The 26,728-nt window shown below is 51.6% G+C and overlaps 1 protein-coding gene across 1 annotated transcript; it reads left to right on the top strand.

The window, feature by feature from the left end:
* The first annotated feature begins 18 nt into the window (after window positions 1–18).
* On the top strand, window positions 19–24,934 carry GNG12 (G protein subunit gamma 12). The gene is made up of 5 exons (XM_052801287.1): window positions 19–106; window positions 8,357–8,414; window positions 9,048–9,147; window positions 22,606–22,722; window positions 23,777–24,934. The coding sequence occupies exons 4-5, from the start codon at window positions 22,627–22,629 to the stop codon at window positions 23,900–23,902; spliced, it is 222 nt and encodes a 73-aa protein (XP_052657247.1). The 5' UTR covers window positions 19–106; window positions 8,357–8,414; window positions 9,048–9,147; window positions 22,606–22,626; the 3' UTR covers window positions 23,903–24,934.
* The last annotated feature ends 1,794 nt before the right edge of the window (window positions 24,935–26,728 follow it).

Here is a 26,728-nt window from a genome sequence, read left to right as displayed (position 1 = left end):
AGCGCGGGCGGTGGGCGGGGCGAGCGCGGGCGGTGGGCGGGGCCAAGCCGCCCGCTCCGGTCGCCCGTGGAGACGGGCTGCGGGCGGAGGACGGGAGCGGCGGGCGGTGAGTGCCGGGCCCGGGCGGGGAACGGGCACCGGGCCGGGGGTCGGGGGGGCTCCGCCGGCGGGAGAAAGGTCCCCGCTACCGAGGGGGTAGGCCGTACGGACCCGGCGGGAGGCGCCAGCCCGGCCCCGTTGGCGGCTGGTTCCCCCCCCCCCCCCCCCACCGCCGCCCCGGGTGGGCCCGCGGGCGGTGCTGGGCCCGGCGGGGGAGGGTTGGGCCCGCGCGGTCGCCGGGTGGTTTTTTGAGGTTGGTTTAGGGTTTTTTTTTCTTCTTTTAATTTCCCTCCCTCAGTTTTTCTGAGGAGAAGTCCCGGCGAGAGTCGGCGCGCAGCCCGATGCGGTTCAACAAGTTGCGTGCGGCTTCAGAAAGCGACGAAATCTGTCCAATTACATTAAAAAAAACCCAAAAACCCAACCCTCCCCAAAACTAGGCCTTTCTTTTGGAGACAGGCTCTGCTGCGCAGCACCCGGCCTTCCCGCCTCCGTCCGTCCGGACCTTCTCTCTGGCAGTGATGGATGCCCAGGGCTGGGAGCAGGAGACTGCGAAGGGGCAGCCCCAGCCTTGGGATAAATCATTTAAACTTTTATCTGTTTCCACGTTCCCACCCGTCAGGCGATGGCTGGGCTTTCCTCGGCCCCGCTGGGGTTCCTCTGCTCGGCGGAGGAAGTTTCCCATGTGCGAGGAGTTGTGGGATTAGTGTGGGAAGGAGTTTAATTAGTGGTAAGCGTCATTATTCGAGGAGGTTTCGTGTTGATACTGAGAAGATTACACGCCCTGATGCAGTAATGAGTTTACTCTAGTAACTTTTAAATTGCAATACTCTATTCCGAGCTTAAATTCTTTACTTTCTTGGGGGAGAAAAAGGGTAGCTGGGGCGTATATTGTGTTTTTAGCCTGGTGCTGTTGGGAAGGAGGACCCGCGCTGGGCTGATGCCTGTCTCGGCCCATCCGTCTTCCCCCCTCGCTGGCACCGACCCCGCCGCCGGCGTGCGGGGGACACCGGGGTCTTGTCACCGCTGGTGGAAGGGCAGCAGGACCTGCGTGGACGTGTGGCTTCGAGCGCGATGGGGACAGACATCGGGGTCGCTGCAAGGCAGGGGAGGGCCCGGGAAGCCAGGCTGAATACGTCGGAAGCTGGGCCTCGTTAGTTCTGACGATCAGGAAACAATTTGATTAGTATGGCATATCAAACTGAATTCACAGTAATTTGTCAGGCTATTAGCCGGCATTTCTGTTGACTTGGAGCTAATAGCATGAGTGACAAGTTACTTGTTTGCATTTATCTTCGTTGTAAATTGGTTTAGAAATAAAATTCCGTGAGTAAATAGCGAGTACTGGAGAGCAGTAGCATTTTATGCTACTCCAGTACCACTAAATGAGATTGAGGGATTAGTATGCAGTTAATGACTTCTCAATCCCGTATTTCGTCCTGGCGTTGAACGTATTGCAGTCATTTAGGATATCTTTAATCAAGAACTAAAGCGGCAAATAAACTCTAGAGGAGAACAATGGATAGGGTCTAGTGCTGCGGTCAAGCTCGCTTTCGTAATCGCCCGGCTGACGGAACCACCTTCCTTTAAAAACAAAGGTCTCCTGCTCTTTGGAGAAGTTTCGGAGGGCTCCCAAACAGCAGTCATTGCTGGTCAGAACCACTGCCAGCATCTCTGATCTCTTGCTGGCGTTACACTTAAATGCAAACACTGAGTTGTGCTGTAGGTTTCAGATACTTCTTTTGTTTCACATACATGTCTCTGTGGCTATATAATAACTTTTTTTATGAATACTGAAAGTTCTTAATTTCTTAGGCTCTGCTCCTCAAAACACTCAGTATATTTGAGCCAGATTTGCGAGAAGTTCTCTATAGCAAGGTTTGGGATGCAGACAGTAGCATGGTGATGGCTCCGCAATCCCTTCAAGTGTTGCTGAGATGTTAAGTCTGTTGTGGAAGATGGTGAACACGACAGCTCTGCGGGGTGGGAACGTGCTTCCTTCCCGGCCACAGCTTCCTAAACCTCATGCATCATCCTTTGATTAGGCTCTGTTGCAAGAGCAAATTCAGATTACTGCAGAAGTTTGTGGTACAGCCCCATAAATCCTCACCCTCAGCCATTTCACTTTGTCCTTGCACCAGAGCAGAAATTACCGCACGAGCCAGCTTGACGGGGCCGGAGAGAAGTACTTTCCAAGCAGTGTATAGTTAGCATGGGAAACACCACCGCAACCTTGGCCAAAGTATGGAGCGGTATTCCTAGGAGGATTGTGTCGCTGCAAATGCATCTGCGCTTAAAAAAACTATAGAAATGGGTAGGGCTGGTGGGTCTCGCGTTCTAGCACAGAAATACCCTTGTCAGGACGAGGTAGGAATTGGTAGTGCAACTTTCATTAGACTTAATGGAAGCAGAAAGCAAGTTCCCCAGATCTTCAGAGTAGTCGTGGACTTGCCGTTTCTTGGGAAATTGAAGCTGCAGATGTTTGACGACTCTCGGGATTTGCTCCACATTAATCACTGCTGGCATCGCACAGCTATTTTCTGAATTTTGTAATGTTACACAACTAGACCTCATTTTTCTGAACCCGAATGTTCATCCTGCATTCAACACTGTGGTCTCTTCTGAAATCATATCTTTGCTGCTCTCAGCAATAACCTATAGAGGAATGTCGAAGGGAGGGAGCAGAGGAAATACTCATGACATGAGCAAAAAGTTTTCACTCTGTATTTGGCAAAGATTAATGAGAAATAGCAGAAAGGGCAGAGGTAGTGACAAAAGTCCTCACAGTGACTGAGTTACGGTAGGATTCTCCGTGGCGTTTTCCAGAGGTAGGCAGAAGTGGGAAGGTGGGGGTACCCGGGGGAGGTAGGAGCACGGTGGGGGTACGTCCATCCCCCGGAGAGGCACGCGGCTCGGGGGGGGGATCCGGCATTCCCATGCACCGCGACGTAGCGCTCGTTACTGCGGAGCAGCTCGGCTCCCTTCCAGCCAGGCGTCCGTGGGGAGGAGAAGGTCCTTAAAACTGGGGTACGGTGTACCCCGCATCTGCAAGCTCTTTGGTTCCCGGGGGCCCCCAGGCAGCGTAGCCTGCCAGCGTGGGTATGGGCGGTTCGTAGCTTTGAGATGTTCAGGGACACCACTGACTGTATGTTTTTAGTTGTGTTCCTTTGAATATTTGGTAAAGCAGGCAATGTGTTTATATTCAGCTTCCTGTATCCGTATCAGCGTCTTGGCATGTGATGGAGCTACAGAGTTTTAGAAAAAAAAAAAAAAGTGTGTTGTAAGGATTATTTGTATTGCAGCGGCTAACGACTGCGGGATGCGGCCTCTGGGATGCCGTGGGTCCCGAGCCCCTGCACGAGGGGTGGTAGCCCATGTTGGCTCCCGTGGGCTCGCCCGGGACTCGTGCATCAGCTCAGGGTCGTCTCCTTCTTGTTTAAACAGTCAGCTCCACTTGAAGCAGGAACCAGGCTTGCTCTTCCATTTGTTCACACCATTTTTCTTCCCGTCCCTTCTCCCGTGTCTTTACAAACCTGCCGTACAGGGACAGGTTACTTTTCGGCACGTTTTGGATTTGGACGTACGCGTGACCCGAGCCTCACTGCTTCCCTCCGCTGTGTCTCTGCTCCGACGTGGAGCATCGGCTCGGAGCCCTCGCTCGCCGTGCGGGTCACGATCCTGCCGGCTCTCCCGAGCGTTTGGAGGTGGCAAAGCCCATCTTTGCCCCGGTGGGAAGGGGGTAGCCCGGTTCCCCGGCACATGCCGATGCCGGCGGTGCTCTCTTGAATCACCCCTGCGCTATTCGTAACCTCTCCTTGTGCAGAGGCAGTTGGAGCACAGAGGGGAGATTTGGCCCGGTCTTGCTCTCTAAATGATAGTTATCTTTGTGTGAAAGCTTCCCCCAGCTAGGTACTGATCTTCAGAATAACTTCTTTCCCTCGCTGGGGCAAGAACTGGGCAATTCAAAAGCCGACACTGAACGCACATGGGAGCGGGTGGCTGTGTTATTTGTAGGGGGGGGGGTAGGATTAACCATGGGGAAGAGAAAAAGTTTTCTGGTGCTTTAAGATGAGGAGAGCAAGAAAACCTCCCTCCCAGTTTCCGTCATGCTAAGATGATGCCGTGGGACCCAGCGCTGCCCTCGGCCGTGCTGGGCTGCTGTACTGGGGAAGCGTAAGGGAAGGTGCGGGATGCTCTCATGAGGGACCGGTAGGTATCATTAGAAAGGAAAAAATATGGGCTGAGAACCAGGGAAAACCGTCGAGGCTATGGAAGCTGGTGCTGCGGGTCTGGCTTGCAGAGCAGGAACCGCCGCGGGAAGGGTTGGGAAGCTCTGGAAGCGGGGACTCGGTGGTGATGGCGGGGTATAAAGGTGGCCCTGCGCAGGAGAGGGCTTATTCAGCAGAAACAGGGATTCTAATTGTTTATAAATTTAAGTTTTAATTTAAAATTGATTGCAACGTAGGAAGTCTGTCTCCGGAAAGGCCTTTCCTGAGCTGTCTATCCCTAATTGGATATGTTTAGATTTCTGTCCTCTGTTGTTAGGTCTTTGGGCTTAAATTTTCTCGGCAACTGGTGCAGTCTGCAGTTCTGAGATACTTGATGTATCTGTGTATACCTTTCCAGTTAATAAAAGAAAAAAAGGTTCTTTGCCATGTCATTAATCATATTGACGAATAGCCAGAGCATTTCCAGAAGAAAATTTCCTTTCTGTTTTTAAAAGTAAAATCAAGCTGATACCAAAGGCATTTACGCTATTCTTTGTGTGCTGCCGTATCACAGCGAAGTGCAAGAAGTTCTGTCCCAGGGCAGTTGCTTACAGTTTGCGTTAGAAAAACAAAGTTCTTGTGAAGGATCCTGTGCCCTAGTATGGTGCAGCTTTCCATGTGTTTTCAAAATCTTCCACTGATGATCTTCCTCTCCCTTGTTGATCCTGCTCTTCGGTTGTCCTTATTAAACACCACCAGCACAGCTGGCAAGAAGTTATCCTCTCTGGAAAGCTACGCTGTTGTAGGAAATACTTGAGGTGAAGGTAAACCAGCATGAAATAGGAATTTGCAGTCATGTAGCAGTTCTGCAGAAGCCCAGGAGGCTTTTGTTTCTGAATCAAAATAATTCCAAAAGCATCTCGAACTTCATTTGCTTCCGTCTGTGCTGCGGAGGAAGAAGTTAAGCAAGTGCAAGAAAAAGTCTCAGAAATGAGAGATTAAATGGAAAGAGCTTGTTATTTTTGTTAATGAAAAGCCATAATCTTTCAGCCAAAGTCTTTTTTCCTGCATCATCTCACTCTTGTAAGGCGTGGTACGAAAGGTGTTAGCGTTCTCCGGTTGCTTGTTTTTGCAGCCATCTGGAGTGTGTGTTAAACCACTGGGGCCACTGCCCTAAAAACGCAAAAGTTGGTGCTGTTATAAGTAAAATGTCCTGTTTTGTTGGTTGTTGCTCTAAGTTTGAGCAGATCCCAAAACACGTTTTCAGCTGGGTTCTTAGATTCAAGCCCCAAAAAAAAAAAAAAAAAAAAAAAGTCAGGCTTTTGGGTCTAAGCTTGGAGCTGGGATAAGCAGAAAGTGCCGCTGACAGTTTTGGGAGACGGACCCATCTCCTTCCCAGCCGAATCCGGTTTATGTTACTGTAAAACTTGCAAGGGATTCATCCTGCAAAGCAGGGATGCTCCGGCTGGAGCTGCCTGCCGGGACTTGCGGTGCGGGAGGACCAGGCTTGGGCTGCTGCCCTTGGCCGCAGGGTCTGGGACCTGTTTGGCAGCGGCATTTCCTCGTATCTCTCTCTCCCACGTGCCTTTCCCTGATTTATTCCTTCCCGAGGATGGCCTGACCTCTGAACGCTTACACTCCAGCTACCCAGCACGTCTTCAGGAGGGTTTTTGGGGGGGGGCGTGCATTACACCGGCCTCAAACTATGCTAGTAATGTTGGGTTTGTGGGCTTTTATGACTAATTTGATAGGAGATTTGATTAGGCAGGAATATCGAGTCTTTATGGCTCTAGGGTGGAAAGTGGCTCCTATGAGCCATATTTATTTTTTAGATGCGTTTAAAGATTGTTTTGACTATGTGTGTTGGTGTCCGTCAGGAAGCAGAAGTCAAGAGATTAAAATTTTTCTTACTTTTCCTTAACAATTTGTGGGTGTTGTGACCAGAGTGAGAACTTGCAGAGCTAAGGGAAGCAGAAGCTTTTCCATTAAAACGTGTATTTTGTGCAGCACAGCTGTCACACGTATGCAAAGGAGGGTTACGTGTTGCATTTATTTTTGTTTCCTTGCTGTATGTGAAAAGCACAAACTTGGCACTGGGGCAACAAGGACTGGCTGCGGCAAGGCAGCCTCTTTTCGAGTGTAATTTATTTTCCTGCTCCAAACAACGATTTTAACAGCAGCTATTAAAATTTTGACGCCGTTTCCAACTCGGGAAGCGGCGTGTGATTTATAAAGAGGACGCTGCCCGTGCTGCCAGCCCGTGGCAGTCGGCGCACCTCTCCCTTGTTAAGGGCCATCCCTTGGGAACTTTCTGTGCTTTTTTACCTTCTCGTTTCCTGGGAATGGGGGAACCGAATTGCTCTGGCTCCTCCGACCCCATCGTTGCTGCCCGAGGAAGGCGGGGGGCTGCTCTCAAAGCCTTTCGTGGTCGCTCCGTGCGGCCGAGTGCCAGCCGAAAGGCAACAGCCGTCCGCTCCTGCCCTCTCCCCGCTGGTGGTCGTTGCCATCGCTTTGCCCCCGCGCATCACTCTGGGCTTAGTATGCCGGGAATTGGCTCTACGTTTCACGCATAGCGGGGCTGGTAAATCTCATAGCTAATTGTGTTATTCGGCCGGTGACTGAGCGGCGCCGGGGCTCTGCGCCAGATCTCCGCCGGCCATTTGGCAAGGGACGCTTGTTTTCCTTCCAAAAAGTGTCGGTGGCGATTCTGGATCCTGCCGTGCCCTGGTTAATGAGTTATCTGTGCCCCAGCTGCTTTGCCGGTTTAGTAAATGCCTGGCGCATATAATCCGTGTTTTGCACCGTATTTGACAGTGGGTGTCTCTGCAGGGATCCAAAAGTATATAAACATGCATTATAAATTACAGGAAAGGTTAACATAGCAATTCCCAGTCAATGTTAGATTATTAGTTGCTGTTTTTAGAACTTTACATGTGTATTTGCACACTCATGTGTGTACTGCACTGAATGTGCCTGCCCTTAGACTTCATGCAGCGGCAAAGCAATGTGAATAAAGACAACTTTATTTGTAAATAAAGTCCCCCCTCTAGCTATCACAGAAGGCATGTCACCTGATGTTTTTATTTATCACCTTCTCTTTTACCCATAGCATCAAGGCAGCCAACTTGGTTTGTGTTTGTGTTATGGATAGATGTTTTTAAACAAATAAACCCTTGTGAACTTTCAGGTATTCTTCAGTCGCTGGTTTCTGTTCTTGGCGATGCCGAGTTGTACATATCAGGCACCCAATTCCACTATCGTTCATGACCAACACTCTTAGAAAATTGCTGCCCTCATTGAATTGTCATTGTCGTACAGTTTTAGTTTAAAATTAGAGTTTTATACAATGAAAATTTAAGAAGGGTGTTAAATATAGCGTGCTCCGGATTTGCCAGTCTTGCAACAGTGAGCAGCATCTGGCACAGGAACTTGAACGTTTTAGAGTTGATCAAATTCCAGCATTTTTTTTCTGGGTGTGTAAAGGCCTCTTTAGGAAACATGGGCTCTCAGATTTGTTTCTCCTGTGGTTTCAGCACAGCTGCTGGAATATATCAATGGAGGCTTACACGTCAGAGAAGTCTGCAGGAGGCAAAGTAATACATGTGCTCAACGCCGGCTACGCTGGCACTTCATGTAAACCTGCTCAGGGCTTTACCCTGAGTAGTTTAACTCGTCTTAAAGCCAGTAGCTTTTCTATCAGCTGCCTCTAAATCTCGTCCGCTGTAGGTCTGGGTGGGACGTCTGCCTCGGGAGCGCGGGCTTCAGGAGGAGCCGCAGCGGCAGTGGGGAGGTGGTGCAAAAAGGCTGCGAAAACTTGACTTTGTGCACGTTTGGGACGTGGCCAGAGGGAACTGGCCGCCCGTGGCCATATCCTTGGCAAGGGAAATAGGGGAGCTGGCCGTAAGAAAGGTTTGAGGTAGATTTTTCAGTGAGGCCAATCTCAAAATATTGTATTCTTTGTGACTAGAATTAAACCACAAGTGCTAACCCCTCTTAGCTTTCCCTTTCTTGCACTATGAAGTACTTACGATTTTTACTTTACTCTGTTTCAGGATCATTACACCAATAAAATCAAAGCAAGCCGGACAGGTAGCAAGACCGCCTTTGTAGGTGAGTTTCCAGTACACGCTTGTTCTTTCCTTTCATGCAAAATACAAAGCAGCATCACAAGTCCCAAACCCCAGTGATTTAATCTTATTCTGGAGTAGAACAAATACAAAACGCTCAGCAGCTTTATGGAGGAGAGGCCACAAGGATGGCACCGGCTCCGTGGCGGGCACGGCAGCCGGGCAGGCTCTGCGCTTGTGGCTCGGTGCGGTGGTGGCTGCTGCCCGCTCTCTAAGGCATTAGCAGCAGGTTGGAGGTTGCTGACTCGTTAGCCTCCATTTTTAACTGCTTGACCACTCTTGCATTGAATATTAGGCGGCAGAAATGCTGTTTTGAATGAGCTGCTTCTGTCACGGAGATTAGGCTTTTTCTTGTTTGTTCTATCAGTTAGCGAGGGGCAGCGTGGAAGTCTGCACCATTTCTGTATTTGCTGTGTTGCATGTCTATTGTTTGACCATCTTGGAATGCAAATTCTTCCTGTATTCACCCCGTTTTTAAAATAGGTGCTTTGATAAATGCATGTAACCAAGAAGCTTGTGAAGTACTTTGCACCCTTTCAGTGTCTTTCAGCTGAGAACCACAAAGCTCTTCACAGAGCATCTCCCACCAGCGTCCTCGGCTTTATCTCTCTTTCAGACTAAAGAATTTGCTGAAGGTCACGTAACCTGAGGCCACGCTGGATCTTGTGACTCCCAGTCTGGTGCTTTAATCACGGACCGCTCCTGCTTTACATGCTGTAAGATGAACTGATTTTGATACCACTAAAAGTCTCTTTGCAAATGTCTCTTTGTAGTTTGTGTATGTCTTTTCTGGTGTGAGTTAGCTGGGTAGTGCCCTGTGGGGAGAAACAGGTACCTTCTGTGAAGAGACTGCACCGCAGTTCGTTAGGGAGCACAGGTTGTCTTTACTAATGACTTCAGGCCGATGTCTTTAAAATTATACTGCTCAGACATTTTTCAAAGTAACCTTGATCTAGAAGTCAGTTTCCGTGGCTTTCATTTGTACTAAAGATACAAAAAGTTAAGTTGGAAAAAATGCAGAGGAAAATAAAAGCGGGTTTTTCCACTACTCGTTTCCCAACAAGTAAATTGGGTTTGACAGAATCACATGTATGGTGGCTGACTTTGTAAATCAAACGTAGCTGTAGCCCAGTTTTGATCAGCAGGATGGTACTGGGATAACTTGTGAAATGGAGGTTATGAAGGAACACATCCTTAATTAAATACCCAGAACGCTAAATCCAATTGAAGATCTTGGGAGTTGTCTGTTTTCTTTCATTTCACATTATTTGGGATTTTTATACGTTTTAGAAAGACTAATTAAGACACTGGCAGCATTGTTTATAATTGAAAAAAAAGATCTCAACTGTAAAATCTCTAAATATTCTCCAGTGTAAATTCTCTGAAGAAGGAAACATCACAAGTTGGTGTTCCGTGCTTTAAGGAGCTTGTATTCTCCATGTGCACTGACGGGCTGCTCGCCTCTGGGGAAAGCAAGTGTATCTGCATGCCCAGACTTCCCATCGCTAACCTAGTGCTAATTACCGCGCTTCCTCCAAGAGATACGGATGGAAGGAGAGTTTGGCGTCGTTGTACCTTTTCTGCTGTGAAAGTGGGTTTGAAAACTGCTGATATATACTGTAATCCAAACGAGGCAGACTAAACAGAGCTGAGGTGTGCTGGTTCCCCGCTTTCAGCTGACTTTTATACCTCTGACGTGTAAAACCCTGTCTCTGTATTTGCTTCAAGCTCACGTCGTGTAAGATCTGTACTTGTGCAGACTATGTAAAAGACCAAGCGACTTTGTGCAAAACAGAAGCTTTTGTGCCCAGCAAAACAGAAGTTGGGTCTTCTGGGGTGCCTGAGTTTCCCCACTCCCTTCAGCTGTGGTGCTGTGCAGGGTGTGCGTGCCAAAGCATCCACGTCCTCCACCAAAAACACCGTGTGCAAGTACCGCAGCTGCCGGGTGTTTCAGCTTTTCTGTGCGCATGGTAATAGCGCGATCCCTGAAAACGCAAAGGAGTTGTTTTTGCGTGGGGAGGATCTTGCTTTCTTTTCCCAAACCCAAACTTTTTCTGGCGTGTATAAAACACTTGTGCCGCGATTGTAAATCTCGCCTGATACCCGTTTAGAAATCAAGTCCTCCTCACCTGCCGGGAACCAGCTAGCCATCGCTGTTGCCGCTGCTGCTAACAGTTTGTTTCGCAGTAGCTGCGGAGGCAGGAGCAGAAACCTTCCTCTGGCCGCCGGTCCCCTGCAATAGCAGCCACAGCCTCGCTGCCGAAAACTCCCCAGCCCTTGGCTGGGGCTGTGCAGAGGGAGGGCGAGGGAGCGAGCCCCCCGTGGGACCCCCAGAGCCAGCGGGCGATCACGGCTGCCGTTCTCCTTGGGAAGTTTGCATCCTCACGGGTACCGCGTTCAGTGCACGAGCGTCTCCGAGTCCATCTCCTCCCGGTAAGCTCTGGCGTATCGCACAGCCTCGTCTCTGCTCTCGTCGGGTGCGGTGTAAGTATCGTAAAGCGAGAAACGACCAGAAAGCATCTCTAATCCCTATTTCATTTTACTACCCAATTCTGTGTTCCTGCTGAGGGCAGGGCTCCGATGTTTTCCCGCTTACCGGGTTTTATTTTCCATTCTATTTAGTAGCGTAACAGAAGGAAAAGATTTCAGGCGCGGCGTTTCCCTCTGCCAGGCATCTCGCCGTGGTTTCCACTGGGTGTCAGCACGGCCCCGCGCTGGGGCCGGGGCGGCAAGGAGCCCTGCCAAGCCACCGCCGGCTTTCCCTTTGGCTGCACCCACCGCTGGAAAAACTAGGTTGGCTGCATAACCAGAGCAAGGTGCTGGCTGAGGTGCAGTTTGGCGATGATGGGATCGCCCGGCGCAGGCGCGGGAGGTGGGTGAGCTGGGAAGGGGCTGTTTTGCTGGAGATGCTATTTCCTTTTCCGAGCAGAGCAACCGGTCGGAGCAGGAGGAGTGTCGAACGTGCCCTCGTCGTTCCAGTGCTCTCTAATTAGGGTTACATCTGGGACAGCGGGTCCTCGTTTCTGGAAGATCGGCGTGAATAACTTTTGTAGTATTTACTTTGAAGGTGCGGATGCGATAAAGAGCGCTCCCGGAGAGGTGCTGTGGAGGAATCGGTGTGAGCCGGACCATGTCCGGCAGGTGCGACAGATCAGGGCTACTCGCCCTGCGCTTCCTCCGCACGGAGCCTCCCACTCTTTTTCCACGCTCCATACGCATCCTGGCTTCCCAGTTATAAAAGTTGGGGAAAACACCTGGGGATCCCCCGCTGCCCCGCGCGGGAGGGCAGGAGCAGCTGGAACCCCTACGCTGGGATGCTCGGCCTCGGTGCAGGGAAAAAAAGAGCCCGGTGTCCCAGCCGGCCGCCGGAGCTGGCATCCCCTTTGCCGGGCGGTTGTGGAAAGGTGCTGCTGCGTGCCGGGGCACGCAGGATCTCAGGGGGGAGCACGCGTTGGTGCAAAGAGGCGAGTGGTTTGGCTGAAGGTAGTGCCAGGCGCTTTGAGATTCCTCCAGCAGATTCTTCCCTCAGACACCTAAACGTTAAAAAAAATCAAGGCCATGAAATATCACAATTAACGAGACTTTTTGATGCTTGCGTGCAACCGTGTTTCTGTACGCTGACATACCTGGTTATGCTACGCTGCACCCTCAGAATAGAGTTGTTTATTTCGGCACCCAGCTACGGCCTTTAATGACAGCGTCAGGCCTCTTGGCTTGGACTTGGAGAGTTTTTAGGTTCTGCAAGTCGTAACAAACCTGCTCCCGAGCGGCCACGTCTGCCCCGTAGGAAAACCAACAACCGGCATTCAAGTCCCAACCAGCCGCCAGCCTTCACGCTCCCACACAAGCGCCTGGGAAAGCGGCACGTGCAGAAGCACTCGCAGCACCCGGAGAACCCGCGGAAACTTTGCGCCGAAACACCCCACACCCTGCCGCTGCGCCTGGTGCGCGTAGTAGTGGTGCGCGTAGTAGTGGTGCGCGTAGTAGTGGTGCGCGTAGCCCACAGTCATCCCAGGTGCTGGAGAGGGGCTCTGGCATCATCCCCTTCCAGGGACCGTCGCGGCTCCTCTTTCCCACTCTCCGTGAGGACCGACCTTGACTTGGCGGAGTTAGGTTTAAGGTTGGACGTGATGATCTCGAAGGTCTTCTCCAACCTAAGTTGATTCTATGACCGTGGCTGCTGGTGCCTCTCCGTGCGGCTTGCAGCCCCTCTTCCCCTCGCTGCCTTCTCGCTCCTTCCAGCCTCCCCAGCCCGTGCACGGTGTCCTGCTGCTTAACCAGGCTGGGGGTGAAAGCGGGGGCTTGCCTCCTGCAGCGCCTGTTCCCCCCAAAGCAGACGGCTGCTGGGCTGTGCGGTGGCTCCTTCGAAGGTCTGCCGGATAAGCGCCGTGTCCCAGCTGTGCCCTGGGCAACGGCATGGGCTCAGCCTCAGGAGGAGCGAGGAGCTGTGTAAAGCAACCGTAAAAATGCCACCTTCCTGCCCAACAACTCTACTCTCCGTATTTTCAGAAGCAAAATTGCCGACTTCGGAGGTAGGAGTAAGCTCCTGCCTTTTTATTCCTGCGAGCTCTGGAGAGTGTAAGTAGGTAAGAGTAGTAAGAAACCAAACGATTCGGTAATAACGCACCATCAAACCCCAGACAGCTGGATTTGGGGTTTGATGGTGCGTTATTACCGAATCGTTTGCAGAGTCCCAGCTGAAGGCAGCGGGGGTGAAAGGGGGCCAGGCAGGATGGTGTGGGTACGTAAGGTGACCGCAAAATGGTTTTGCAGGCAGCGTTGCGAAGTAGCGGGCAGAGTCTTTATTATTGGTGGTGATATGCAAAACGGATCCAGCTTAAAACTGTTTCAGCAAAGATTTGGGAGGGGGATGTTGCAGGACTGGCACCAATTTCGCTTGTAAACCTGCAGCATTTGTTGTGGAATCACCGAAACCGTAAACAGGAGCTCCTGCGGTGCCATGTTACGGTGGTTTTTTGGGGCAGAAACGCCAGCCCCGTGCAGGGCAGCACGTGCAGAGCGCGGGCTGGATGCGGCCCGACTTTGAATTTGCCAAGCGGCTCGCTCGTTTCTTTTTTTTCCCCCTACTACTGTGTTTTTAAGAAAAGCAAAATAATTTACGTGGTGGTGTTTGTTTCTGGTTTTTCTAGCAGGCTCAAGTGGGCAGCAGCATCCAAACATTTCCGAGCTGGAAGAGCTCGCAGCGGCGGTTCCCCGGGGTCCTCGCTCCTCCATCCCGGGGGGGGATGCAGCAGGGACGGCCGCCCTGGCCCACGGGACACCCGAGCAAAGGCTGGTTGGTGCTGGTGCCGGCTCGTTTGCGGTGGGTGCTGTGCGATGCCCTTGGCGAGGAGGGATCCCCTCTGCCAGCCTGCCGCGGGGGGACGGGGAGGGGGGTCACCGGGAAAGCCGGTGTCCCTCTTGGTTTACGGAATTGCTCGTGTCCTTTTTTTGCCCGCTGTTTCCTTGCCGAATTTGAAGCCTGCCGTGCCGCCACCTCCCTGCAGCCTCCGCGCCGAGGGTATTTCCACCTCGGGGGGTCCGTATCCCCCGCCGCACGGCTTCTGTGGCTTGGAAAAGGAGATGCGTTAGAAACTTGCGTTTGCAGATTAGCTGTTAACTTTAGATTCGCGCCGACCCCCAGCCGTGGGCTGTCGCCCCGGAAAACCGGAGGCCGACGGCGTGTTAAAGCCACGCACGTTTCGTACGCTTTTAGGTGCCGTGTTTGTTAGTGTTGTCGCTTTGTGTTTTGTTCAGTCCGCTCCGTTGATCTACAGTTTTGAGCTACTCGGCTTAAAAGCTGTTTTGCTTCAAAAGAAATAGCACCAAGATACCCTTTTGAACCTTTATTCCGCTGCTAGCTGGGGTTTGGAGCTGCAGTATAAGCTGACTTTACGTAACTGGAGCGAATAGGGAGCTGTTTGCAAGGCAGAGCTGCCGGGTGATTCCCGGGTGTACTTTAGCGGCAGTGATTTAATTACATTTCACTCAGCAGGTGGTTCGTAAGTCCTGGATCTAAAAGAGTAAAAAAGATAGATTGGTGTTTAATTATCCTGGTTGGAGCTCCAGTTTAATGCCCAGCCGCGTACCTACCAAGGCTGTTCTGAGCGCCTGCTGCATCGTAACCTCGTTACCTAAAGCCTGCGGAAAAAAATAGGGCAAGGCCCTGAAAAATAAGGTTTTTCTAGGGAAGAGGGGCAGCTCGGCCTGTTTGCAGGTGTTTCTGTTGTTATTTATAAGACAGAAAAAAACGCAGGTGTATGGCCTGCATGAAGTTCCCTGGAAGTTCCTTGTGTTTTTAACCTGGCAAAGCATGGCTGGTGAGCATCCTCCTCTTTTGAACAAACCTAAGTCCTCAGTTTTCCATGGAAAAAGGTATTTTCCCCAAAGGATGAGCTAAGCCTTCCCACTGGCATATTTGCTCTGTTCGTTTGTTGACTCTGCTGCTAATTACAGAGCCCTAGCCCAGCCTGTGCCTCTGCAAGGCTGCAGCACCTGGAGAGGGCAGGCAGCTTTGCTCCCTCCCGTTGTTATTAGTGCCTTCTTTTCACTTCTGACAGCTTTCAAACCGAACAGGGGTAGGGACGAACAGTGAAAAAGGGCAAGAGGTGACAACCAGCGCACGGTAGCGTGTGCCGTGGTGTTTCGTGGGATCCCGGTGGGGTTAACGGCTGCTGCAATGGAAACTCTTCTTCCAGTTGTCTGTCTCGCCGCACCTTTCTGCTCCTGCAGCCTCCTGGTATTAAGAAGGGGAAAATGAAAGCCGCACGACGTGCTCGGGACTGAAAACAAAGAAGAGATCCTGCCAGCTTGCACAAGCAACGCAGTGCGGCTTGGGGGTCCGAAGGGCTGTGGGCTGGCGTGGCCGGGGAAGGCAGACAAACCTGCGAGCCCCTCGCTAGCCAACGTGAAGCACGGCACGAAAGCTTGCTTGTTTTATTAGACCAGCTGGCACAGCTGGAAAAAACATACCCTGTTTTCAAACGTAGCTGTTGGATGGTTTCGGAGCACTTTCTGCAGAAAGGCTTTGCTTCGGGCACGATGGCCGGAGAAGGCTCTTGGTGGGACTGATTATTTTGTCTCTTTTTAGGTTGTGACTCAGAGACAAGTGAGAGTTGCAGCCATGCCCGCAGCTGCTCTGGGGCTAGGGAATCTCTGTCGTCGTCAACCGCAGGTTTGGCAAGCCCTCGTTCGGCTTTATCTCTTGTGGGAGACCGAGGTTGTCGCTCGCGGTGTGTCCCTGCAGCGGTGGGCGCAGGGGACCCCCGGCTCACCTCCCGCCTAGAACAGCACGAGATCACACCGACCATGTTTTGTCTTAGGTGGTGAACTGAAAAACTCGTTGGAACTTTTGGGTTTGGTCCGTTTGATGGAGAATGGATAGTTGTGGCTGTGAGGGGGGGGTCACGAGAGATCCCCGTGAGAGAAGTGGTGGGGCGAGTTGGGCTCGCAGGGGATCTTTGCTTTCGGCTCGGGGCTGCCCGCTGAGCACGAAGGCTTGTTTCTTAGAAATTGGAGCGGTGCCCTCCCTGACCAAGTGGTCTTTTCTTTAGAAAGTGATTTAATTCTCCTGGAGACATCCCTGTTCCTGAAAACCCTGCCCCGGGCTCCGAGGGCACAAACTCCCAAGTTCTGCAGAACCGTGTACGCCGCCGATACAAATCTGCAGAGTTTTCTGCAGTTGCTGTTGTCTGAAATCAAGTGTACCCTATGAGAAATGCTGCGGCTCGAGATGGCCGCCACAGCTTAGTTAATAGGGTAGGTTGCCAGGAACTCGGAGGGAAAACAGTATTATTGGGTGATGACCTAGTTGTTTGTAAATCTCTCTGTAGAAGAGATTTAGTAATCTTAGGAGGACTATTAAAGTAATGCTGCTTGTGTTTGTTTGAAGATGAGGAAACACAGCAATTTAATTTTCAAATGTTATGGTTTGGGTTTGGTTTTTTTTTTTTAAAACATCTAATTTATTAACAAAGCTAACCAGCTGGGAAAATAAACACTGAAACTTTCCTAACGAGGTCATTCATGTAGGATGGGAAGGGACTCCAGAGAAACTCAAACCTCTCCAGTGGCAAAAGGGGTTTTGCGGCTGTGGCTTGGGGGTGGGGAAGGGAAGGCTGAGCAAAGTCAGCCTAGGCTTGCCCCAGCAAAATGAGAAGAGAACAGTTTATCTTTTAATTTTGCGGCAACTGTTTTTTAACCTTATGTCTTTAAAAAAAAAAAAAAAAGTACTAAAATTGGAGGAATCAGCAAATGTTGAACTATCTTAGTTCTCGGAGGTGCATGCATTACTTTATTAAAAAAAGAATTGCTTTGGGCTGGTTTTTTTTTCACACCGTAGTTTTTCAATATAGTAAGTGAAATCTGCGGGGTCTGGAATGGGAGTTTGGGCTCAGTTCGTAGTGGATCCGTGCTTTCGTGTCCATGTGAAACAGCTCCTTCTTATCCCAGAACTGATTATTTTAAAGTACTCGCCGTCAGTTTGCGACGCACCAGCAGGGTTCATATCAAATTCAGCAGCTGCGTGTATCGGCTCTAACAGCGCGTGTTGGAGGTTCTGGGTTGGAAGTTTCATTTTTTCACGAACGCGTGAGCCCGTCGGGTTATGGGGAAGCTTTTGCAGCTGCGACCATCTCCTGCGGGTCCTTCTGGGCGATATAGCTGGGCTGCAGCGAAGCTGTTGGGTTCGGTGTGCCTGCGCCTGTCTCACGAGTCAACCTCGGCCCCAGGGTCCTGCGGAGGTTCTGGATGGGTGCCCTCTGATGCTGGTGAGGAGGAGGAGGCAGGGAGAGCGGGGTGAACGCAGTGCCCCCTGACCCTGTGGTTTTATTCTGATCAAAACCCCCAAAAGGTAGGGCCTTCCGATTTCTCGCTGTATTCCTTGCAGAGCGAATTTCCCAAAGTAGCCAATAGCCTCACAACTATTATCTTTTCTTAAGAGTACTACCCGAACGTGAGAAATTTGTCTTCTACCGTTTCAGTTCCACGTAGCCAAGACGCTGTTTTGTACTTGCACGTCTCCCGCTCGGTGCCTGTGGACCCGTTCTCCGTCCGGAGCAGGGTCCTTCTCCTCAACCGCTGCTGGTGCAGGAGGACTTCTTATAGAAATGACAGTCCCATAGCAAGAACATCCTCCAGACACGACATCAGCACCTCTCCTTGGGCCCGGGGAAGGGTCGCTGGTGTTTTTGGTGAGCCGTGCCTTGCTTGCGTTGCCTACCTGGGTCACGGTCCGAAATCCCACGTTGGGGTGCCGGGGTGGGAGTTAAAGCAGCGAGCATCCCCAGGGACTGTGCTGGGGGGGACACACATGGGACAGGGGGAAGCATCACCTGCAAGGACGATCCCGTTACCATTTACAAATGAGTTAAGCCTCATTTACATGTTGAGCAGAAGCCCCTGTCGGACCCCGCGGCCGTTTGACCTCGGTGAGCAGCACCAGGATTAGGCGACAAAACCCAGATCCGGCAAAGCCCCGGGTCTGGTAGTTTCCCATTGCAATCAACGGCTTCCAGCGGGAAGGAGTCTCAAAACTTGGGCTCGAACGTACTAACGGCTTTGAGCAGAACAGGGCCCCGGTGCTATTTTTGTGTGTTGGAAGGGGGCTGTGGCCGCAGAGCAGCCTTCCCCCTGCCCGCTTCTCGTGGCACGCCAGCGAAGGCAGGAAGCGTCGAACAAAACCCACAAAATCTGTGTCCTTTTAAACATCCTTTCTAGGAACTCTAGCTTAACAGTTAGCTTTTCAGTAATTAAATTCCTCCAATTACCAGGTTAAATGCCCCAAAAGTCTAGTAACTCCTGTTACGTTTCCAAATGCTGTTTTAAATGAGCATATGGTGCTGCAGGAGCGCAGTCTGCTCGCATTAGCCGTCGCATCTGAGGCTGCAGCTCTTCGGGCGGTCCCGGTGTGCCAAGACGTGCAAGTCTCCTAGCTCCGTTCGCTTGGCAACAGCATCGCAAAATCACGGGGCAGGTTTACCAGTGTTCTGGCTGGGGTGCTGCCGTCGAGAGTCACGGGAGCTGCAGCTCGGTCCGTCTCGCTGCCTCCGGTGAGCGGCTGGTAGAGGTCAGGGTCCCTTTGCAGCAGCACCGGGGGAGACGGGGGCTCTCCCGTGGCCACCGTGTCCCCCCGCTCTGTGGCACCAAGCCCTGGACGTGGTCCTGACCCTGCCGATTCCCACCAGCTAAAGCACGGCCCGCCCCTCGGGATGCGAGGTAATTCTCCCGATTTTGTAAAATTCTGCTTTTGTGTCTCTGGTGAAGCACGCAGCGCGTTCCCGCGTTGCCCGGCGTGCTGCAAACCTCCCCGGCTCGTTGAGTTGGCTGTCGCTGACTTGAAATGGAAGAGGCTTTCTTGTCTGAGTCCCGGCACTGCAGGGCTTACCTCGGAGGTGGTTAATGCACCGCGGCCTTTGCCTTGAATTCCAGAGAGTTTTCACTTTGTATTTTCCAAATAATACGATGTGCATTCAACATACACCCCCCATCATCACTTACAATGAGAATCGTGCTCCAAGTAGCTTGCCCTTTCCCAGAAATAAAGCAGAATGTCTGAATATTAAACCTTTGCAAACAGATTTACGACTGTTTCCAGACAAAGTTGTTTATGCTGTGTCAGTCAGCATTCCTCCTTCTCTTGAGTAATTTGGAGATTGAATCACTAAGTGTGCCATCAAAATGCATTTTAATATTTGGGTGCTACAAATATTAGTAATTCAGGACGCATACACTGTGTGCTTGCTGTGGGATGTTACAGCTCCGTGATTAGCAATAACTCGACTAATACGGTGGATCTGGGTTAGTAACCGAGAGTTTGTGTCGTGATGTTGATACAGAGGGTATTTCAGACTCCCGTGCGTCTTAACTCTCCTCCTCACAGCCAAGCACGCAAAAACTTCACACCTCCCTAGAGCAAACAACGCTCCCAAAACTCCGTACCCACGGCCGTGCCCAGTAAGTAGCTGACGGCGCTGGGAGATGGCAGCCCCGGTCTGGCAAAACCAGTGCCCGTTCCTGGGAGCGAGGGTCTCGCGCCTGGTGCTGCCCGGTCACAGCTGCGTCTTCAGCTGTCCTGTGCTGACTCACGGTTTGGATTTGTCACCTCCTGCCTTGTCGTGCAGGGATTAAATGAGGGCTGGAAGAGGTTTGCAGGGCTGGAGGATGAGCTGCTGTCGTGGAGACGGTCCCGGCTCGTTTCCTTCGTGCCGCTCCGAATGCAGCACCGTGGAGCGGCGGGGCAGCGGGTGCTGAGCGAGGATGAGCGCCCGCGTCTTTGGTTAAGGCAGCGCCACCGAGGGAACGCTGCTCCACGGAGGGAAAATCCTGCTGGCTTTTTTTAATTTTGCAATAATTACCTCCCGTGGGTGGTAAGCAGTGAATCACGCGCCGCTCGGTCCGTAGGGGATCTCTCTGGAGCACGGCGGGAACTTTGGGGAAATTTGGGGGCGACGAGGGGCTTGTGGGGAACTGGGGCAGCGGCCGACTGCCACAGCCCGAGGCTTGGGTTACTGACCCGGCTGTCGCGGAGCTGAAGCGACCGCGGTTTACAAGCTGTCCTCCTGCACAGCCGGCGCGAGTCAGTCGGCACCGCGTTGCTGCCAGCCCGGCTTCCCCGGCCTCCGTGTCACGGGCGTCTGCTCTGCTCAAATTTCCTCAACTTTGCTGCAGCTTTACTCGTGGTAGCTGCCTACAGAAACCCTGGGTGGAAATATTTGGAGGAGTGGAAGGTACGCGCTTCAGATGTCCCTGAAATGGCCGGTGCCCTCGCCTGCTGCAGGGCGCTTGCTCGGAGCTGTGATTTCTAAACTGGCATGCGTTTAAAGGTTCTAAAATTACAAAAGACCTTCTGTGATTTGCCCTGGAATCGGTCATTTGGAGCATATGCAGCATTTAAACTAGTTCTGGTTTTCATGCTTGTCTCCTCCTCCCGGCTGCAAAGAGTTACTGGGAAAGTGGGCCAGTGAGCTAAATATTGGGGGGCTGTTATATGGCCATGCAGATTGGCGAGGTTCACGAGTACGTTCTTAATATTGGTTTCAGGAAATAAGTTTTTAGTGCCACCTAATACCAGTTATGAACGTCCCTCCTAGCCGCGCGCGAGCAGGAGTGTTACCGGCCGCTTGGCAATTACTCTGCCCAAAGCCGTCGCGAGGAAGGTCCCCCCGCATCCCGCTGCCGGCTGTTCCCGGGCTATGGCAGCATCCCTGCGCTGCTTTCCCCGCAGCTCAGCTGCGGAGCACGGCTCCGCAATGCTGCTTGCCGCCTGGCAGCCTGATCCTGCTCTCGCTGGGCTTCGCCGCTCCCGCCGCGGATGCAGCTGGGAAAACGGGCAGGCTGCTTCGTTTGTGATTCACGGCTGGGATGCTAGGAGAGCAGCAGAAGTCAGCCCTGAGCTGTAAAGCGTGAAATACCGGTTAGCACGCCGCTTGCGGTCCTTCTCACCGGTAGATCGTCGGGCTGCAGAGAAAGCCGAGCACGCTCGGTGCCGCGGGAGCGCGGGTCGGCGCGTCGCTCCTACCAGAAAACGCTGAGGATGCCACGGGTGGAGGTGTTTGCTGATGGCTGTGCAGGGTTCCCGGCCAGCAGAAAGCACCCGTGGGTGCCTGCGATAGTCTTGGAGGAGAGCTGGGAGGGAGTATGGCAGCGTTTTGTGGGCATCCCACGTCTGCCGTGGGTGCTGTGCGCCGGCGCGGGCTGTATTGGCCTGACACGCGCCGGGGCTGAACGGCAAACCCAGGGCTGGTTTCTGCAGAGGGAGAGAAAAATGTTGAAAATCTGGGGCCCCGCTGAGCAGCCTAGAAATGAGGGCATGTGCCGAAACGGGGACTTGGTGCAAAATGATGCTGTTCCCAGCTAGCTGGGCAGGCACGAACACCGGCTGGAAAAACAGCCCTGCTACCCAGGCCGAGGCGTGAGAAACCTGAAGCCTACAAGGAAACGCTGTATGCAGCACTTGGAAAGGTCACATGGAGCTACATTGGACTTGAGTCCCTGTAATGCAACAAATGATTTAAGCACAGCACCATGGAGCCAATTATTCTCGTGGATCCGTGGAAAACAAAACGGCGGGGTTTGGGGACAGTCCTGCTAGAGATTGCGTGCAAGGATTGGCACAGAACGGACAGTTTCACAGGCTAGGGCTGTCCTAAACCAGCTGCTCTTTGAACTCCCGGGTACCTGAATAATTTAGCAATAAGCTCTTTGCTGCTGCGATGCCTGTAGGGATATTCTTTTGAACGCGATGCTGCGCGGTCCTCGGCCCTTCCCTGCTCCTGCTGCTCCGTGCACGGGTAGTTTCCTTCCAGCAGCAGCCGTTGGATGGCTGCATGGGATGAGAAACGGCAGGATGGGTGCTGCAGGGAGATGGGGCAAGGTGGCCTGCAGGGTGGCACGGGCGAAGGGACAGCTCGTGGTGGTCCCATAAGCCAGGGCAGGCTCGAGTATGCCGTATGAGTTATGTACACCTGAAGAAACTGAGCTTTTTGGGGACCACCGGGAGGTTACAGACCTCCAAATCCCGAGCGGTGCAAATGCACGCGTGCGATCCCAGTTCCCTCCTTTGCTCTTTGGTGGGGTTGGGAGCGTGTCTTCGTCCTCGGTCCAACTTGCAGGGAAGCGCGTGGCATCCCGGCACGGGCTGGGGTCCCCGGTACGCCGGCGGCACGTGCTGCCGTCGTGCCGCTCACCGGCATCCCGTGGGTGGCTGCAAGCGAGGGGTCGAGCTGCAAAAGCTGTGCTCGGATTGCTGCCGGACCGGCCGGCTGAGCCCAGCGGAGAGCATCCTTTCTTCTCGCTGGACACCATCCGAACACCGGCCACGTGTCGGGATTGATGCTTCGCATTCTCACCCGGAGAAGGAAAGCCCCGGAGCCGCTCGTTTGTTTTTTTTTCCGCCACCCCCCCCCGTATATGGCCACATGGGAGCAGACAGCAGCCGGGAGGGCGTCTCTGAACTTTGCCTTCTTGTTTTTTCCTTTTCTTCTGACGTGTCGTAAAGCTGCTGCTGGGCTGCTGCAGACCCGAAACGCAGCCCGGCCGTTTCATCCCCAGTGCTCGGGCAGCTCTCCTCCCTCCCGAAACCTCCTGGGGTAACCGTCCCTTCCCGCGTGCGTGTAAAAGTAGTTTAACATGCTGTGCCACCTTCTGGAAAACTAACCCGTTGTCTTTCAAAACAGAACTTCACTGCTTCACTGAAAATGTCTGGCAAAACGGCTAGCACGACCAACAACATAGCCCAGGCCCGAAGGACTGTCCAGCAGTTAAGAATAGAAGCCTCAATAGAAAGAATAAAGGTGAGAGCACGTCCTTCTTCACCCCTCTTTTTTCTCCTGGTTTTTTCCCCTTCCAGCTGTAGGGTGATAAGATAAGGGAGTGTGTGTGTGCCCACGGTTCATTTTTTTGTCCCCATCTCAGAACATGACATATACCTTTCAGCCCAACAAACCTGAATAAATGTAATTCTCGTGGCCGCTTGCCAGCAGTATCCTCAGGTAGCTCAGTGCTTTATGGACTTGTAGGAGAACCAAAGCAAAATACGAAGTGCAAATCAAATGTGTGAAACGGAAGGCAGGTACGAGTTTCCAGTTTCATGCACATTGTGTGATTTTGTTCCATTTTTGTTCCTGAATGCTACCTCTGGGAGGAAGGTGAATGTGTAGCGACCTTATTAAAAAAAAAAAAAAAAAAAAAGAGGGTAGTGAAAACTGGATTCCTTTAACTTAAGGCAGAAAAGAAACCAAACTTTTTTTCCGGCTAGCAGGGGTAGGATATTGGCTACATGAGACGTAGCCTTGTCGGAAGGATGTTGCCTTCTCGGGTTTTGCCGTGCTCCTTGAATTGCTGCCCAGCCCCTTTTGAAGGCCAGCAGAACAGAGGTACGGACTGGCAGAGCAGCGGTGCCCTTCCTCGGGTGGCAGGAGGGACCCTGCGCGGCGTTCCCGAAACGGCTGGTGAGCTGAGGACGCTTCTGTTGACTGTCCCCGACGTTATAGATGAGGAGTTCCTCGTTACAAACCTACCGTATTATTCTGAACCTTCTCCTGTTTATTTTTAGCCTTCTGTAGAAGCCGCGTAGGAGCCGAGCGGTACTTTTGCCTCGTGTCACGAACTAACCCCGCAGAGCACCGGCGTCCATCCTTTCCTCCTCCCTGCAGATGCAGCCGGAGCCAGCCCGTCTTTCGCAGGAGACGGAGCCCCGGAGAGCGCGTTGATCTCCGAGCACCTCTCCGGTCCCACGCGGGGACTTTTTACCCGTCGGCAGCTCCCGGCATGTTTGATCATGTTAGCAGTGATGGGGAAATACCATTTTATGTTGGTTTTTTTTTTTTTTTCCCCTGTCTTCTGCAGGTGTCAAAAGCATCAGCTGACCTAATGCTCTACTGTGAAGAACACGCCAAGAAAGATCCGTTGCTAATGGGCATACCCGCTTCCGAGAACCCTTTCAAGGACAAGAAGACCTGCATTTTGTTATAGGAGAGCGGCAGCTCCTCCGCAGCCCTCCTGGGCAAAGCCGGCCGCCGGCAGGCGTATAGGCAAATACTCTGTAAGGTACCACCTGTTAACTGTGTAAGAGCAGCTGTTCTTTTACCAAGCGTATAAATGATTTCTTAAGCTTTCTAAAGCATTTCTTCTGTTCCCTATCTTTATTAGGAAGCGAGGTTTCAAACTGAATTAACTTCTTTCTTGTCCGAGGGAATGGGGTCTTTGTCAAGCCCGCGAGCGCTGCGCCGGGGTCCCCGCGGTGGGACGGGCAGGGCGAGCCGGGGGTCTTGTCCTCTGCAGGAGTGGGTCCCCGTTTCACTTTTCAAGTTACGCAAACGAGACCAAAGTTGCCTGAGCTTTGCTGACAGAGCAGAGGCAAAGGGGTAGAAACCTGATTAAACATCATTGGTTTTACATTTTTTTAAAATTACGTATGCGGGGAAGGCGGGGGGGGGGGATGTGTACTGTGTTGGTAGCGTGCGTTTATGCACAGACACATTTAGAAGTGCATTATCTAGCAAAAGCTACCTTGAAAAATGATTGTAGCAACTGCTGGTGAACTCCAGGGAGCCATGTCTGCAGCCTTCCTTATGCTGGCTTCTCTCGACAGGGGTTTTTAAGTGTAAAACCTAAAGCGTCAAGAATCAGAGATCTGCAGATTTATTTTCCTGCTTTATAAAAGGAGCTGAAAAAGCAGAATTTTCAGCTTTGATTCTGCTTCTCTGCATTTTCTTCTGTAATTAAGAATCTGTGTTAGCATAAAAAAACCCCTGTCAAAAGAATCAAAGGCTGCAAGCTAGTGCTGCCCTGGCCGCGTGCTGAGCTGGAGGCATGGTTCCGTCACTCGAAGTCCCAGTTGTATTTTGTGCAGGGAGTCAGAATTTGGCTCTTTTTAAAATTCATTTTTAAAGGGGAAAAACGCCAAATTATATCCAGATTGTGGTTATGCAGATACAATTGGAGGGCCTTTCCATCAAGTAAGTGATTTTATATATATACATAATAAAAAAGTCTTTCTCTGTCTGTGTGTGTATATGTGTATATATATAAAAACTTTAGTAGTATATTTATACAAGCATTGCATACTAACAGAAAAATTTGAAGGGATCGGAAATAATTCTGACTTCAGCTGGCTACAAACGTCTTTCTCTGTAGCCGGTGGTTCAGAGGTTGAAGTGGCGATCTGCCGTAACTGTGCGTTTCTGTAATGATCTTTACAGAATTTATTAACCACTTGTAATTTACTGTCTTACGTCGCATATTTGTCATTTCTATATTAAATGATATACACGCTATTGATATATATTGAGAAGTTACATATTTGTTTAACAAGCTGCTTTAACAAACAGTTCAAAAATCGACATACAAGACTGACAGAAAATTGTACTGCTTATTCTGTGCTTACAGGCAGATTATTTTTATAATTAGAGTATTTTTCTAGTGACAATTTAAAAAACAACAATGTAGATCCGCCCTGATTTTTTTTTTACCGTGTTTGTGTCTATCATTTTATAACACATCTTGTTAAAAATAGTTAATTAACTTAGTTTGGGTATGCAAGACTGTAGCTGTTGAGAGAACTCCAGCTGTGCTCAGAAGCGTGCAGGCAGGTACGCGGGGCGGGTAAATAACCTCATGTTGCTGCCCGAATATTGTTCTCCTATCAATCTGCTGGCCCCGTAGTAATCTGCATTTTTATTTCGTTAGCGCTCCCTGCCCCCCGAAAAAAAGATCACCTGTGTGGCTGCAGAGGTGCTGTTCGTGTCTGGGTTCTTTTCTGTATTGTCTGCCCTTAAATAAAGCCTGCAGCAGAGTCTGGTTGGTGATCCAGCTGTGGAGCACTGGTTGGTGATCCAGCTGTGGGGCGCTGGTTGGTGATCCAGCTGTGGGGCGCTGGTTGGTGATCCAGCTGTGGAGCACTGGTTGGTGATCCAGCTGTGGAGCACTGGTTGGTGATCCAGCTGTGGGGTCCAGCCAACACTCTGCCCGGAGCTGGAGTGTGCCCACCTCCCGTCATTCCCACCCGTCACGCCGTGTCCGTAGTGGTGCTTAACTCTGTATTTTCTAATGAAGAGCTTCTGGCACGTTCCTCGGGCTCGCTCCGTCACTCCTCTCCAAAGAACCCTCCGGCGTTTGTCAAGCCGATGTCGAGGGTGCCCCGGCTGCGGCCGTGGCTCTGTCCCAGCCCCGCGGCCGAGTTAAGTGTATTTTTCAACTTCTTCCATGCAATTTTGACATCCTTGCAGCACCAGGGCAAGATTTATGCCGGCATCTATTTCACGCTTGCTTACGTGCCCAGAGAACAAAAGGATTGCTTGTAGGTGGCCATGACCGTGTCGGCGATCAGAGGCATAGAATTAAAAACACCGTGCCAGTTTCTTTTTCAGGTGCTTTCTCAGTTTTAGGTAGAAGACTTCAGATCACCAGCTAACATCATGCAACTGCCCGCCTCTGACAGCGTTTAGTGCATAGATTTTTGATAAACTCTTTTATTTTTTAAATGCAATATATAGGGGCATGCGAAGGCTCGAGCGGTTTTGGTTGCACTTTGCTCTTTTGCTATAAATACTCTCGTGAAAGAACAGGAATTGTAAAATTCGGGGGAAATACAGACTCTGCCCTGGTAGAATGAAAAAAGGAGAAATGAGACCATCTGCATCCACAGCTGCTGGGGGAAACCCACGAAGGCAGCACGGTGGGGCGGCACGGAGATGCGATGCGGCGGGGCGGCACGGCCGTGCCGCCCCGCCGCATCGCATCTCCGTGCCACCCCTCTCTTTTATATCAAGTGAACCCGATACCACTCCAGAATGGGTA

Source organism: Harpia harpyja, chromosome 11 (genome assembly GCF_026419915.1).
Source record: "Harpia harpyja isolate bHarHar1 chromosome 11, bHarHar1 primary haplotype, whole genome shotgun sequence".
NCBI classification, from domain to species: Eukaryota; Metazoa; Chordata; class Aves; order Accipitriformes; family Accipitridae; genus Harpia; species Harpia harpyja.
The sequence above is the reverse complement of the archived record's forward strand: the minus strand, read 5'-3'. Positions and strand labels throughout refer to the sequence as shown.

Excerpts from the sequence above, each read along its gene's own strand:
- GNG12 (XM_052801287.1), top strand. The coding sequence starts at position 22,627 with ATGTCTGGCAAAACGGCTAGCACGACCAACAACATAGCCCAGGCCCGA. Across the intron at positions 22,723-23,776 it reads CCTCAATAGAAAGAATAAAG|GTGTCAAAAGCATCAGCTGA; the intron begins GTGAGAGCACGT and ends TGTCTTCTGCAG.